Source organism: Manihot esculenta, chromosome 7, assembly GCF_001659605.2.
Source record: "Manihot esculenta cultivar AM560-2 chromosome 7, M.esculenta_v8, whole genome shotgun sequence".
NCBI lineage: Eukaryota > Viridiplantae > Streptophyta > Magnoliopsida > Malpighiales > Euphorbiaceae > Manihot > Manihot esculenta.
The window spans coordinates 2,046,004-2,062,299 of record NC_035167.2 but is presented as its reverse complement, the minus strand read 5'-3'; the positions used below and the strand labels follow the sequence as shown (position 1 = coordinate 2,062,299).

At 34.4% G+C, this 16,296-nt stretch overlaps 1 protein-coding gene and 1 pseudogene across 1 annotated transcript; one reads left to right on the top strand and one right to left on the bottom strand.

The window, feature by feature from the left end:
• Positions 1-25: 25 nt before the first annotated feature.
• On the bottom strand, positions 26-5,558 carry LOC110619567 (annotated as a pseudogene).
• A 5,405-nt stretch (positions 5,559-10,963) lies between these two features.
• Positions 10,964-12,484, top strand: LOC110619834 (GLABROUS1 enhancer-binding protein-like). Its single transcript, XM_021763401.2, has one exon. It carries the CDS (start codon positions 11,085-11,087, stop codon positions 12,282-12,284), a length of 1,200 nt encoding a protein of 399 aa, XP_021619093.1. The 5' UTR covers positions 10,964-11,084; the 3' UTR covers positions 12,285-12,484.
• Positions 12,485-16,296: the final 3,812 nt, after the last annotated feature.

Genomic DNA, 16,296 nt, shown 5'->3' with positions numbered 1-16,296 from the left:
AATAATTTTTATTTTTAATATATAGTGAAGAAGTAAAATTTATTAATTCTAAAAACAATCTAGTAATTAAGCAATAGAAATAATAGTATATTAATGATACATATTGCATGCTCTATACAAAAATTCCAGCATACACCCTGATATATTATGTGATTAACATAAACTACAGAGATCAACACTAAAAAACCAACACTCAGAAGTAATTCAAGCAATAATTGAACATCCTGGTTTGCACGGTTTTCAGATCTGGTGGAGTTGGCATAAACTCGTTCTTGCTCTCTCACATCTCTAAACATTGAAAAAAGCGAGTTGAGGCCTTCAGGAGTAGCCCCTCCCAAGATCCATAACAGCAGTGAACTAAACGAGTTCATGGAACCAGGGCTTTGACCAGTTTCTGGTTGCCTAAGATCTGCTTGACCTGGAATCTGCATAGTATTGCCTAGCCTGCCAGATTGTCACTTCCCATGCATTGTTGAGGTCCAGGAGGTTCTACGCCATCTGCTGGAATTGCTTGTTCAGATCCCAGTCTAATTCTAAATCCAGGTCCAGAGGCCAAAACGTTGTTAACAGAACCTTCATTCCTGGTGTTCAATCCTGTAATGTGTAAAGTTGATGCAAGAATGGTAGAGGATGTGATATGGAAGTCTGGGTGGTGTTGGAGCTGCGACTGTCTGTCATTAACCGTTGCAAAGGATACAGAAATATTCATACTCAGGACAGGAGATTGAACTGTGCCCTTTTAACAAATTTGCAACATGAAATAAAAGAATATGCAAGTTTCATCAATGCGTAATTGCAGGACCAGTTATGGCTGCAAGTCCATGTATAACAATGACTATAACAATGCCAAATATGTGAAATCAGATTCTGAATGTTACCTCAAAAAGGTTCCAGAAGTATAGAATGAGGTGCTGCATGAATGCTGCAGTTGTAGAGAGCGCCAAGTATGAAAAACCTGGAAAATTATTTGATCAATATCTTCAGATAAAAGTAAGATTTTTGAGCTAACAGAGAGAGAGATCATTAGGTCCATACCATATGCATAGGAAAAGAAGTAGATGTGAAAAACCAGAAAATAGAGCAAAAAGAAGCGCGGAAGGAACTTCATTGATATTGGCGTCGGCACACTGCAAAACGAGAGCACGCAAAATCTCAATATATGGGAAGGAAATAAGCATACACACACAGCGGCCCCCAGCTGTAGCATGAACTATGCAAGAAAACATGTAAGATATGATGGCCAGACTGTATCATATATAGGGCATGCATAACAATTAGAGGAGGAGAATGACCTGATCAGTGTGAATAGTTCACACAACCAAACAAGAATTAAGAACATGAAAGCCAAAAGCTGATCATCATAAAACTCGAACAGAGAAAACAAGATCCCAATCATTATCTGCAAAGCCAATACTAAAATCTATAAATCAATTTGAGTGAGGACTACTTAAATATTACTGAATGAGAATGATATCAAGCAAAAAATGGAAATTAAAAGAAGAAATTGGAGAGTTGATTGTTAGAGTAACTCATCACTACTAGTAACTCAACAAAATTTGTCCTTACAGGAACAAAGACAAGCGACTCAATCACATGCACAAAGATCAACTGAAAGGTTCGCAGTCGATGCCGAGCATGGTGTTGAAGATGCTCTGCAAAATTTCATGAAAGTACATGCGATGATATCCAAAGGAATAACCTGATGAAGGCTATAAAATATCTACTACATTAAATGACAGAATTCAATGGATAGAAGCCTCTGTTAAAAAACATCAGCACAAAGATTATAGTTCCTAGAAAACCTAACAGTTCAAACTTTGAGCCAACATTCAAGGTAGATGCATTTATTAAATGGCCATAACATGGTTACACATCCTCTAAATACAAATTGAAATAAAGCACACCTGTAAATTTCAGCATTCGAGTCTGTGTCTCTCTCAATGTAAAGGAAACTGACATTGTGGTGGTGAAAAAAACAAACAGGGACATCATAAGCACGCCACACTTGGTTGCAAAATAGTCTATAATGAAGCCAACAAGTACAATTCATCAGAGAAGTAATTATCCATCAATTAAAAATGAGGTCAAAAAGTTATATCCAGACTATTTTGCATTGTCTGGATATATCAAAACCTTATAGTGACCACCAGACCTAAAGAACAAAATTATGAAACCCATTTAAATCTATCTCTAAGTAAAAGAAATTTCTCCCATCTGTTGGATTTACATTTTATATCAATAAACTTCATCAAAACTTTTGCATGTCTGTAAATTTAATACAACAAAATTGCATAACACCAAAGTAGGATTAATACCCAGAAGAAATTAAAAGATAATCTCTAAGTAAAGGCTTTCCACACTAACCCTAAACAACTTGTAAGCATCTAAAACTAAAAATGATGACCTTTAGGGTTATTTCCTAACTCTAAAAACCTAACATTTATTTATACTTTGTTCTTCATCAGATCAATGTGATTTGAGATCCTCATTTAACCAAGTGAGGACCCAAAAAAAGACATTATAGAAGAGAAAGAAGAACTACCTTGACAGAAAGAGGAATGCAAACTACTTAGTGTCTACAACTTCATGTTAATTGGTAAACAAGCAAATAATAAGCTAGTATACCTGCATATGTGTTAAGCCTGTCCAAGTAAAGTATTCTCATCCACTTGGGAACATCAAGATTTAAATGTATGCCTGTGATATTCTGCACTTGAAATTTAAAATTCAAGCAAAGGAACTCTTAATTCTTATAGTCTATCAAATTTTAAGCAAATAAAATTAAGCATATTTCTTATAATATCTCAACCATTTAAGAATATTTGGGAACAAAGAGAAGGGAGGAATGACAATGGAAGAATGGAAAATGAGAGGTCCATCTCTCTCTCTCTCTCTCTCTCTCTCTCTCTCTTAAGGACCAAGGGTTAATTTTACTCATGTTCACCCTAATTTCCTTTCCAAATTTGTGCTATGGTCAAAGAGGATATCTTTTTCCTATCCTCATATTTCCACTAGAATACACATAGTTCAGCCAAATATGGTTAATGCCCAAGCAATTAATTTTCAAAGAACTTCTCTGCCTCAGGAACAACTGCCAGGTATCTTCTAATATATTGACTAACAACACATTCCAATGTTGGAAAACATATTTTAGCCAGTACCAACTTTAAATTTGAGGCAACAAGCAAATCACTCTTACATCCTTAAATTGAGATTTAACAGTATACTGAACAGCAGAAGTTATACAAAATACTTTGTACTAAAGAGAAGAACTATGCAGAAATCAACAGGCATAAAATTGTAATATCAAAATTTTTAAGCACTAATGTGGCTACATTACTCTCAAAGGATAAAAGGTCTAATTTCAGTATTTCACTAACCACCCATCTACATTTGAATAATGATCTAGGACAGTGGCTCCAGGTCACAAAAGATATAGTTATCAGCAACCACTAAAGGATAAAACTTTGCTCATGCCATCACCCACCATTTTAAATTTTCAGATTGGGTGATTCTTTAATAGGATATTAAAGCCTCTTTGACAATTGACATAAAAAATAGAGTTCTAACCCGTGTACCCTCACTCTTGAATTATATTTCAGCAGATTGTAGCATACTTATTATGGTTCACGCTTCACGACAGATGTAAGCTGTCACATGAAAAGGCTTGCCAGAAATGAAGGTAATAGAAACAAAGCCCTATGTTTTGAAAGTATTATGAAGATACTCCATTACTAGTGCAGTGACTGTGATATAGACACAGAAAAAGGGAACAGGAAAATGCAGAATTCAGCACCAGTAATGAGTTTTATTCGATAATCTCACCCACAACTTGTGGAAACTCCGTATCATTTGCACTGCATTCTCCAAATGAATGAAAAACGCCTGTGCCATTTTTTGCCAAAATGAATAATGGCTAATTTCAGAGTTTCCTTGGCTAAAACAGGGAAATTACTGTGTGTCTCCACTTTATGAGTTTTAGCAACAACGTCATCAACTATTGGCTTAGAACTATCACTGCTGCTAGAGCTTCCAGGTTGACATTCAAGATTTTCAGAATCAGTCTTTCAGAACTTCAGTGCTAGCTTCCCTCTCCTGGCACTCAAACCAATCCAATTAAACCAAACCTTTGGAGACAGGAACGTCAATCCATCTTCGTCCATGTTTAGCATATTAGTTTACTTGATACAGTCTCCACTCCAGGAACATCTGCTGAATTGAACTCAGATTCATTGCGAGACCACAAGCCTGCACTGGTTATCTATATAAAGAAGCAGAAATCAGCATTCAATCCATGAGACTAAAACCAACCAGCAAATGGAAAATATTAAGAAAATAAATGTACTACAATTAAACTGTCGATGCCAAAGATTAACAGCAACAATTTATAATGATAAATACAAAGTGAATAAAATAATGAATAAACAAAAATGAAGTTTTAAGTTGATACATTAGAAAATAAGCAGACAAAATTTTCTCATAACAAAGATATTCTAGCAGACTAAATTTTTTATGTTTTCAGCTTGAACATATTCTAGCAACTGTATAACTTGATTTGAATAAGTTGTGCCTCCATTGTTTCAGCACCAGAGAGCTCACTACAACATCCAGGCTTCATTTGCAAAACAATAAGTTTCTCATTAAAAAAAGTGTTCAGGATCAAGAAACAAAATATTATAAAAGAAAGAAGCTTATTCCCTATATTTGGCTCAAATAACACTAGAAAGTTTTTTTTCCCTTTTTTTTGGGTATATTCAAAATTTGCATATGCTACACTTTTATCAATCTGATACTTCCCCCCTCCATTTTGCTTCTTCCGCTAAAAGAAAACAGTAATCTCAAAGTTAAGAGGGCAAAACTAACAAGAATTTGGTTTCTACAACCAGAAACCAACACCAAGCTTAAGCTCCCTCAAAATGAAATCATTCAATTTTCAAAAGCATATAACAAATCACTACAAACAGTAGAGTATAAGAATCAAATAGAGAAATAAACCAAACAATTAAAAGCCTCAAAAACCCATTTAATTATTGAAAAAAAAAAGGACCAGAGCATTAAAAATCACCTCTTGAACATAATTGGCGTGCATGACAACGAGAATACAAAAGAGAGTAACGGCTATAAACAAATACATATATTCCATAGCAACCCTGACTTTGGGAGTTAGCATCTGCGAGAACCTGTCTTGTACCCTTATAAATGTCTGCTCTGGATCCATTTCTCCTTCACTGTCTCTATATCTTTATATCTATAGCTGTGAATAGCAAAAGTTTTGCTTATATCTCTGAAAGTGAGTGAAAATTACGTATTAGAAGTTGGGGATTGAGAAGAGAAGCTGAGGAAGATGAAGAGGGGCTTGAATTTGGATGATTCTTCTTGTTGCGGTGATGGGTCTGATCGGAGGTCGTCCGTTAATCTCCATTGTTGTTACTTATTGCTGGGTGGTAGACAGTGTTGTAGTGTTGCTGAAGATGACGAACAGAGCGTTTGTTGTGGGGTCGCGTTTTGCACCTTTGCAAGGCAATTGGGTTTTGACCCTTTTTTTTATTAATTTTTTATTGATTTTTTCTTTTAATCAATGCCTATTCATTTATGCAAGGTCCGTGTTGCTATAGAAAATAAAGCTCAGAAAGAAACCAAACCAAAACAATTAAATCAAATTAAGTATAAATTAAAATCAATAATCAAATAAAATTAAAAATCAAAACTGAACTATCCAATCACGTGCCTTGTTAATATCGAGTGCATCGATTCATCGACACGATTTTCAAATATCGAAGCAGAAATTAGAGCAATTATGTGCCTAATTACTACAGAAGTACAACGTCTAGTTACATGTACAGACACTACAAAAACGACACTAATCGCAAAGACACTACTAATGGCAAACACACATGGTTGATTAGTTGATCTTTTATTTTGAATTTTTGAAAATCCATATCTTCTGTTCGTTCTCTTGTCATGCATATTTCAGGTTTTATTGTTTTTAATGAGGAAGTTATTTTGATAAATTTGCATCACTAAAAATTGCGGTTGGTATCTGAATCGAATCTTTATTTTGATAGTGTGATATTTGAGAACCGCACCGCTACGTCTAATGAGTACCGTCTCTAAAAATCGTGAATAGCTGAAATTGGATCTTTATTTTGATAGTGTGATATTTAAGAACCACACCGCTACGTCTAATGACTACCGCATTCAAAAATCGTGAATAGCTGAAATCGAATTTTTATTTTAATAGTATGGTATTTGGGGACTGCACCGCTACGTCTAATGAGTACCGCCTCTAAACATTGTGAATAGCTGAACTCTGCCATATGCTCTTCTTGTGCGGCTGATTAGATGGTCTTTAATGATTTTCCACCGGACCTTATTCAGTTTGATTTTTTGTCTATATGTGTTTTCTTTCGCATTTTATTTTTGGCCGAGTATCATTCTCTTTCTATCTATTGCTTGTCTCTCTATTCCAATATCATTTGCAATGTTGTAAAAAATATTGAATCAAAGAGATTTGGTCGATGGTTACATTGATATAGAACTATTGGAGTGTATAGTCAGTGCGATGGTAATATTAGAATTTGCGACATATTTTTCATTTGATTTTAATTGGTTTAATTTAGTGTTTTGATTTAATTTAATTTAATTTTTAATTTATTTATTTTATTTAATTTGATTTGCTCTCATTTGAATTTTGAATTTTTTTTTAGATCCTCTTATATATAGCTCTTTTTACCTTTGTTATAATGTAATATATTATATATCGATAAAAAAAATTTCTGGATAGGATTTATTTTTTGTTTGCGCAAGCATATAATAGTTTAACATGGGATAATGAAATTGTATTAAAATAATTATGATAATATTTAATTTATACTTTATATAAAAATATCTAAAATATTCTTAATTCTTTTAGTTTATTAACTCTATTAGAGTTAGCAAATTAAAAAATTTAGAATATACATAAATATAATAAAATTAAAATTTGAGATTGGCACTACTAAAATAACATATTTAATTATTAGATAATTTTAAAACCGATCACTAAAATAAAAATTTCAATGGATAATAAATTTAAATTACTAAAAATGATACTAAAATATTAAATAATTTTAATAAAGCTTATTAAATATTAAATGATTCATTAACCAGAATAATAAATTTAATATTTAAAATAATACTTTTTTTTTTGAAAATGAGAGAAATATTATTAATTTAAAACGATCAGAAAAACTATATGAGGAGGAGGGACATGAATCTAAACTCCTTGACCTGACTCAGAATGAGTCGATATTGCTAGAACATGAGCGACATCATTCGACCGGTGAATAAAATCACATATTACTTCTTCATAACTGGATAGAAGTAATTTACAATCTTAAACCAAAATATCAAAAAGTGATAAATCAACTAACGAAACATTGGTAATGGACATAATAAGAATCTGAGCATCCGATTCGAAAAGAACTCGATACCATCCGCACTCTTTAATCCAGCTCAACACCTCTCGAAAAGCCATTGGCTTAGCACACTTAACCTTCGTCTGACTGCAAAAACAGCCTACTTTGGCCGCCATAAATCTACAATTAACATCTCGGACTACACAGTCGAAACCTAGTTAATTTCGTTGCGAGTTTAAAGAGGCGTCAATATTAATCTTAATCCAACTTTGTGGTGGAGGAGACCAATAAAACTAAAATAGTGATTATAAATTATTATTTATATATTTGAATAAAACATTAAAATATTTTAAAAATCATTATATTTATTTATATATTGTCATATATAGAGATTTAATTACTTACACTAAAAAAACAATTCACTGCTAAAATTTAAATTTTTATTCAAGGTAGAAGAATTCATTTATTAAAATATTTTATTATTTTAATATTTTATAATTAAATTATGTTAATAATAATTTTAAATTATTTTTTAATATTTTCTATATAGTATTTTTAAGAAAATATTTTTCTAGCAATAGCTTTAACAGCGAGCCAAACAAGTCCTTTGCCTTCTTATTAATGAATATTTTTTTTAAGTCGGTCTTATAAATGTAATTATAAATTAATTATTAAAAGTTTTGCCAAAGATAAATGGAATATTTCAGCATGCATGTCGCGAATATTCCAGCATATGTTTGATTAAGGAATCTAATTTCAAACGCTAAATTCTAAACTCTTAAGTTATCTTTATCTTTTTTTTCGAAGAATTTCGAGAATTAAATATAATACTAATATAAAATATATAAATATTAGATTTTTTTTAAACAGTAATTATTTATTTATTTTTAATAAAATAAAATCTAATGAGTTGATTAGACGTGGACATTTGGACAAGAGTTGGATCGGATAAAAAATTTAATAAATTTGCTGGAGAATTAATAGATCAAAAAATTTTAGTTTGGGATAACTTAAAGTTTCAAAAAGTAATAAAAGTCGTTATAACAATTCTTGCATCACATTTATCAGATTATATAGAAATATTTTTAATGGTACATAGTCAGCTAATGAATACAGAGTCAGTTAGCCCATACTTTATATATTCGTTCGTGTTATATAAACCTGATCCACAATACGCATATTTATGATCTCGACGATGATCCGTAGAGCCGACAATTGCGCTGAGGATTTGCATTTACCCTCTAATCAAATCGGCTAGTGCTCGGCCTACCCGGTTTTTATCTAGGTCAATTTTTTTCGATTGCCAGAGCTAGTTGGATCGTGTACATGTGTCATAATCGAAATAAATATTATATTTTATATGTTATCAGATATTTTTTCGTTTGTTCGATAGTTATTTATGACCGTTGGATAAGTGAATTTAGTTTGTCCTCGAAGGCAACTGTAAGCCTAGAATACCGAGATGCAGAGTTTTAAATGTTCATCCATGCCCGATTTTGGATATAAATAGAAGACTTCCTTCTTTCTCTACTCTTGTTATCCCTTTTTCTCTTGTTGTTCTTCTTGCTCTGCTGTTGTTGTCCTTTTTGCTCTTGTTGCTATCATTGAGCTTGTTTTCATCTCTTTCCTTTTCTCTTTGAGTTTTGAGCTAAAGGTACACATTCTTTCTCCAATGGCTCCCTTATTGTTTCTCTAGGTCGAGAATATCATTTCCAGAGTCACTCCTTTTCCTCTTTCCGAGGCTATTTTTCGAGCTTTTTTTAGGGAGACCCATTACATTTATTTATCGCCCTATTCTCTTTCCTTCCATCTCCTAACCTTGTGGATGCGCAGTCCGAAAGAAGACTTGTCTTCTATTTAAAGAAAGTCGACTATGGTCTTTCTTTCTCTTTCTTTGTTTTTCTTTTTTCATTCTATTTTTTAATTTTTTAAGGGTGTGGGTTTTTTTTCCCTTCTTTGGGTCTGTTTAGAGCTTTTTTTTAAAAATTTTTTAAGGCAAATAATGAATTTTTGAGTTTTTTTTGTAAGACTGGTCTGACCATCTTTACCGGTCATAAGCCTCCATAAAACATTAGGCAGACATTTTGCCGGTTGGGGCTACAGAGAACTTTGAGTGGGGTCTAAAAACTTAGGATGAAATGACTATATTTTTTTATTTTTTTCTAGATAACTTTCTTACCTTCTAAGTACTATATTTTTTTTGGCTCATCCTCTTATTGTTACTCTATCAGTATCAATTGTTTCATTTGTTGTTATTTTTTTTATTGCATTACTATTTTGTTATTTTGTGTCTAAATTTTTTATTTATGTTTCAGCTTCTATAGTTCCTATGAACATAATTTCAATGCCTCAAAACTTCTCCAAAGATGGGCATGTCATCCGTCCGTATATTTATCAATACCTTCAAAACAAGGAAGATCATGGACGTAGTGGTGGAGATGTTAGGGGATGAGCCAACTCTGACTCAAACCATGACTCCACCCACTATTGGGACTAACATGGAGTTGGCCTTGGTCGACCGAGCTGGGGTCATCCCCTTCTACTAAAGGCGCTCCGGTCTTGAGAAGCGGCACAAATGTCCATGATGGTTAGCCCATATCACACTTTTTCAACTAAAAAGGTCGCCGAGAGTTTAAAGAGAAAAAATTCTCAGTTGACTCAGGAGCTGTATGCCGTCCCTATTAGGACGATTAGCAAGAAGAGAAGACTGGTGAAGAAATTCGAGCTGGTGTCCTTGCAGAGAGGGACTATGTCTTCTTTTTCTCGGAAGAAGTCATCATCGGACAAGGGCAGAGAGAGGCAAGGGCAAAAAGAGCTCATTTTGGGAGGCCAATGATAATCTTCTAACTACCCTGATTTTCAATTCAAATCTGACTCCACATCTACCTCTATTGTTGAGCTGCTCAATAATCATGTCTTCAAGACATCTATGAATCTTGCTAATCCTCATATCATAAGCACAATTTGTTGTATAATCCAATTCACCGACAGATGGAGCAGTCCCTTTATTTGCTGGCCAAACAGAAAGGTATTTCATAATTTTTATCTATTTTATTATTTTTAAATTATAATTTTTTGAGTTTAAATCTTAATTAACCTCCAATTAATAAAAATAATAAAATTAAATATAATTTTTTATATTAATGTTACTTTATCACATACACCTTATGCTTTGAAGGAATGTAAGCCCAACTAATGATGCATCTAAGACAAGTATATCATTAAATGTCATAAGTTTTTTTCCCCTTGTTATGATTCATTACTTTTGTATTATAAAAATAATAAATTTTAAAATAAATAGATTTATAATATACTCTTTCAGTTTTATCATTTTTATCTATTTTTAAATTATTATTTATTTTTTATATTATAATAATATATAAATTAAATATTATAATTTTGTTTTATTTTATTTTACTTTATTTTAAAAGAATTTTTTAAAAATTAATAAAAAAATATTTTTTTAATATATATATATAAATAAAATAAATAAAAATTATGAAAAATATAAATTAGATATAATTATTATAATTTAAACATTAATCAAATTACATAGCTCGCTGAGTAGTTTAGTAGAGCCACATAACATCAAAACCCTATATCTACAAATCGGCTTCTGGTTCTGGAGTCTTGAATCGTACCCTAATTCCCACAAAACCCTAGCTCTCTCCGACTTCGTTCAAATCAATGGCACCAAAACGATCTACTCCCTTGGAAGATCCACCGGCTGCTTCTTCTTCTCAAGAAGAGGAAAGCTCCAGTGGAGAAGAAGACGACGGAGAAGAGGAAGAGGGATCTTCATCTGAAGAAGAAGAGACTCAGGGAAAGCCGCAAAAACCCTCTTCTCAACCAGCGTCACAGATCCAAACTGCAAAACCAGTTCACAAGAAGCCTGATTCCGAATCCGAGTCTGATGAGTCTGACTCTGAATCCGACTCCGATGATGACCGACCTAATCATGCCCGTGACGCCACTGTCAAGCCCATCGCTTCTAAGCCCATGGAGGAGACTCCTACCAAAACCACGAAGCCTAGATCTAAACCCTCGGCATCAAGTCCTGCTACCGCGAAGTCAACGGCCGCGGTGAAGAGGGCCAGTGAGAGTGATCGCGACCCGAAAGACTCTAAGCGGCGCAAGAAGAAGGATTCGGAATCTGATGGAGTTGTTGAGAAGTCCGAGGATACGAAGAAACAGCTGTTTCAGCGGCTCTGGAGCGAGGATGATGAGATTGCGGTGTTAAAAGGCATCATTGATTTCACTAAAAAGAAAGGAACTGACCCCTCGAAGGATATGACCTCGTTTCATGATTTCATTAAGAAATCGCTTCACTTTGATGTCTCTTTAAGCCAGTTGAAGGATAAGGTTTGGAGATTAAAGAAGAAATTTGAGAACCATGTGAGTAAAGGGAAGAAGGGTGAAAATAAGACGTTTTCGAAGGCTCATGACCAGAAATCCTTCGATTTGTCAAAAAAGATATGGGGTAGTGAAGCAATTAGTGGGAGAGGAGTTGACTTGGGTGTTAAGTCTAATGGCAAAGCAAAGATGAATGGCGGTAATAATCAGAGAAGCAAGAGTTTTGATACATTGAATGCTGAACAGTGTTTGGACGTGGAGAAGGAGACTGAGAAGGTTGATAAGATGGAGGTTGAGACTGAAAGCCATTCTGGTCTGAAACAGATTGTAGAGTTTGATAGGACTGCGAGTGTAGCAGGAATGGAAGAGTATGTGGTAAAGAGGGGACTGGATATGTTGGAGGGAGCCAAAAAGGCTGAGATGGAAGAGAAATGGAGGCAGTTGCATGTTGCTGAATTGGAGCTGTTTCTGAAGAGGAATGAGTTGATAAGGGAGCAGGCAAAGCTGATGCTGGCTGCATATAAGACTGAGTAGGATTAGGCTATGGTAAAGTATAATTGTGGCTTTCTTGGTTGCTTTTATGTCGTAGTTGCTAGGTTATTATTATTTCTGTGTTTATGATTTGGTGACTCTGTAACTTCTAGTATCAGCTGCTTTTGTGTCCTTAAAGGTATGTTTGGTTCAATTTCAATTCCTCAAATTTTGTGGAATTTAATTGAATTTCATGTTTTCTCTCTTTGGTTTAAGGAGAAATTAGAATTTAATTTTAGAAATTGAATTCTATGGAATTGGTTATAACTACAATTAATTCCATCAAGTTTTGATGGAATTTGAAACCGGCAGTCTATCTTAAAATTTTCTCTTGAATTGTTTGGTTGAGGGGATTGAAAACTTTCTTACACATGCTAATATGAGAATTAATATCAATTCTCACTATATTAAATTTATATTTTATTAATTGTGATTATTATTATTATTATTATACATATATGGTGAATAAGATTTTTTTTATAATAGAAAATTATATATATATATATTTAGAGAAGTTAAGAGCAAATTAAACCAAAACAAAATTATATGGAATTCAATTCAATTCAATTTTTTGTTTCAAGTTATATCAAACCAAATCAAACTGTGTAATTTATTTGAAATGAGTTTTATTTGAAATTCAATTGAATTCCTCAATTTTTATTTGAAATTCAATTGAATTTCAAATAATTGTAATTATTGAATTTAACCAAACACTATATAACTGTATTTTGCTGGACAATTCTCTATGAAAAAACCCTATATCCACTAGTAGGTACTCAAAACTCCACAAGAGATTAGAAATCATATTAAAAAAATAAGAAAGAAAACTATTAAAAAAAAAGGAAAAAAACAGGGCAGATATCTGAGGAAGAAAAAGTAAAACTGCTTCCTTTGGTTTTTAGAGAGAACTGAGAGAAAAGTTACTAGAGAGAGAATTTTCAATGTAGATTAATCAAGTAGAGTTGCATAATATAAATTAAACTAATTTAAAATCTAACTAAATTTCGATTTTTTGGTTGCTTATAATATGATTTGAGGACACATGCATGAGAGAGAGAATGAGGATGGTCTAAAGCAAAAAATGAAAGAAGAAAAAAAAAACTTGTACTGCAATATGTATGTACTACATACATAGTACTGACTTTTAATTGATGAATGGATCAATTAGGCAACTCCATTTCTTCATCTCTTCTCCTCCTTATTCTTCTTTTCTTCTGGTCGTCTCATCTCTCCAGATTCTTCTCCAATTAGCACTGATCTCTCTCTCTCTCTCTGCACAAAGAAAAGTATCAATGCATTTTGTGTTTAATGTTGCAGCCCTAGTTAGCTATATACTTAATGTTTCTTGTTTATCTTCATTAGCCTAGCTTGCTACATTATGCTTCTCCTTCTTATTTACACAGCAAAAACATCTACATATCTGCTGGTACCCTTTTCTTTCCTCCCATTTCCCTGAATATTTTACCTACATCTGCATTTTTTTTTCTTGTTATTATCTCATTACTGGCATTTGTGTGTGTGATTAGAAATGGGATTATTAGTCTAATTGCCTAGTGGGTGCTTTTTGGTTTTTGCAAATCTTGGGTTTCTGCTGGAGACTGGCAATGTATAGTCTTTTGGACTCAGCTGTTTCATGGTAAGAAACTAGGAGTTTTAGCCTTCCAGATTTCATTACTAGAGCCTGTAATAAATAGCTTTTATTTGCCTAGGAAATGAATTTATCAGCCCAGGTAACCTGAATACTATTCTTATATTAAAAATAGTGGTAAAGGCTGTGACATCCGAGTTTGATCTTTTAGAATTGCACTTACAGTTGGCTCCGTCCGAATAAATGATTAAACTCCACTAGGCAGGTGATTACTCGTTATCCCAAAAAAAAAATATAATAATGATATGAAAAAAAAATTGATTTTATGGAAAAAATAAATAAGTCTTTGACTATAGTTCATGTGAGTTTATCTCAATTAAAAATTCAAAAACTACATATTAATTAAATTTAAGATTATGTGTGTTTTAATTATTAATTGCCATGTCTTTGCAAAACCACACTATATATGCTTAAAGGTTTAGGGATATGGACAATGTACTAGTGCTTGTATGTTGCAGTACAAACCACAACATTATAGGGATGATTAAACCAAAGCTGAATTAGAGTCTTAGCAAAAAGCCATGGTTGCTAGTTTCAAACCCCAATAAATAAATAAATAAATAAAAACATATTTTATATTCAAAATAATTTATATCAGAAACTTTCATGTTATCCATAATGAGGAATGCCATTACATCATCTATCTCCCACGCAACTCTTCTCCCTCTACCTTAAATACATTGACTTTCAGTAAATTATATATTGAAAGAAAAAAAATCCACCATTGAAGATGATTGATGTGAGGTACCATAATTTAGTTTTCTTCCTGATCTTTGACTCATCTCATCTCCTTCTTTAGTCTTTTTTGAAATGGTTGTGGTGTTTTCAAGGTGCTGCTATTGCCTCACTGCAGAAGAATATCACTTCTTCTTGGCTATGCATAAGCCTTTGATGGCTTGATGCCCATATTTCTAGAGTAATTGGCAAGAATATTTCTCATCTTTTTTCTACTATTTTCCCTGCCATTCATATACAATCAATTGATGACTCCATGACCTAGCTAGATTTGGGTGGCATCTGTTCTTGCTGATGCTTGATGCTTAAATCTTGATGAGCGCTGGATTTCTTCACCCCGGTCCAAGGCCTCGGCCACAACCTAAAGCCCACAAAGTAAAGGCTCACCTACTTGGTACTCAAAGCAGGCCCAGCCCATCCAACCTTCAAGGACGGGCTCGACCAAGCTTCCTCGTTTAAATCGACCCAGTCCGCGATCACAGGCCCTTTCCTCTCTAGCCCAACTCTCGGCCCAACCCAGGATCCAGAATGATACTCACTAGACAGCCTGACAGATCCGCTCGAACGTACGCACAAGGAGAATCAGAGGCCGTTATGCATGGGGCAGGCGCCTGATACCCTCGTACGTCCGAATCTGTATGGCAGGGACGCGTGGCCCAATCCTGGAGAAGCCTTTACACGTCACTAGCAAGCAAGACGAAATGGATAAAAGGGAGTCCCCTCCTCAGAAAGTGGAAGCTTTATTCTTTGATACAAAAACCCTTGTAAAACCATATTCTATTGGATCTCAGATCATCAATTGGCGCCGTCTGTGGGAAACGACGAAGATCTTTTCATCACCGGAGTTTTCACTCTTAAAGAAACCCACTGAGATCCACGATGGCTAATCACCAAGAAAGTAACTTTAACGTCCCAAATGACCTAAGCTCTGCCCAAGAGGGGCAACAATTCTCCTTTTCTAGTCCTACGGCATTAAACAACCAAACACCTGTTCCTCTTAATCCCTCGCCAAGTTTGGCAGGGAACACTCCCGCTGTCACCTTGTCTAACCAAGATCTTCAAAACATGGCTTTCCAGTTGCAGAATACAGCCCACTGGTTGGGGCAGATAATGCAACAGAGAGGCTTCAACACTCCAGCAAATACACTCCCGGTTGTAGAGGAACCTCAGACTAATGACCCCCGACCTGCACCTGACCGTCTGCAAACCAGCAGCCGCGATACTGAAGAAAGAGGAAGAAGAGCCGGCGAAGAGGAAGGACCGGAGGCCCGAATCCATGGGAGGAGGGCGAGAGAGATGATAGAAAATGAGGAGGTGGATAACTATTCCGCCGAAATAACCGGGTGGACGGGAACTGAAGCAGAGGAGGAGGAGTACCACCTGGAGAAAAAACTCAGCCCAGAAGACGAGAAGGTGGACCAAAAGTTGAAGAAACTGAGAGAACAGCTCCTCGCCGAGCTAGGTAAGAAAGACCAAAGCCAAACCTCTTTGCCTACTTCTTCCCCTTTCTCAAAGTGGGTGCAGCAAGAGACTGTTCCTAAGAAGTTTATGATGCCATCAATGGCGGCCTATGATGGAACTGGTAACCCGAGGGAGCACGTCATGAACTATAAGACCTTCATGGAGTTGCAA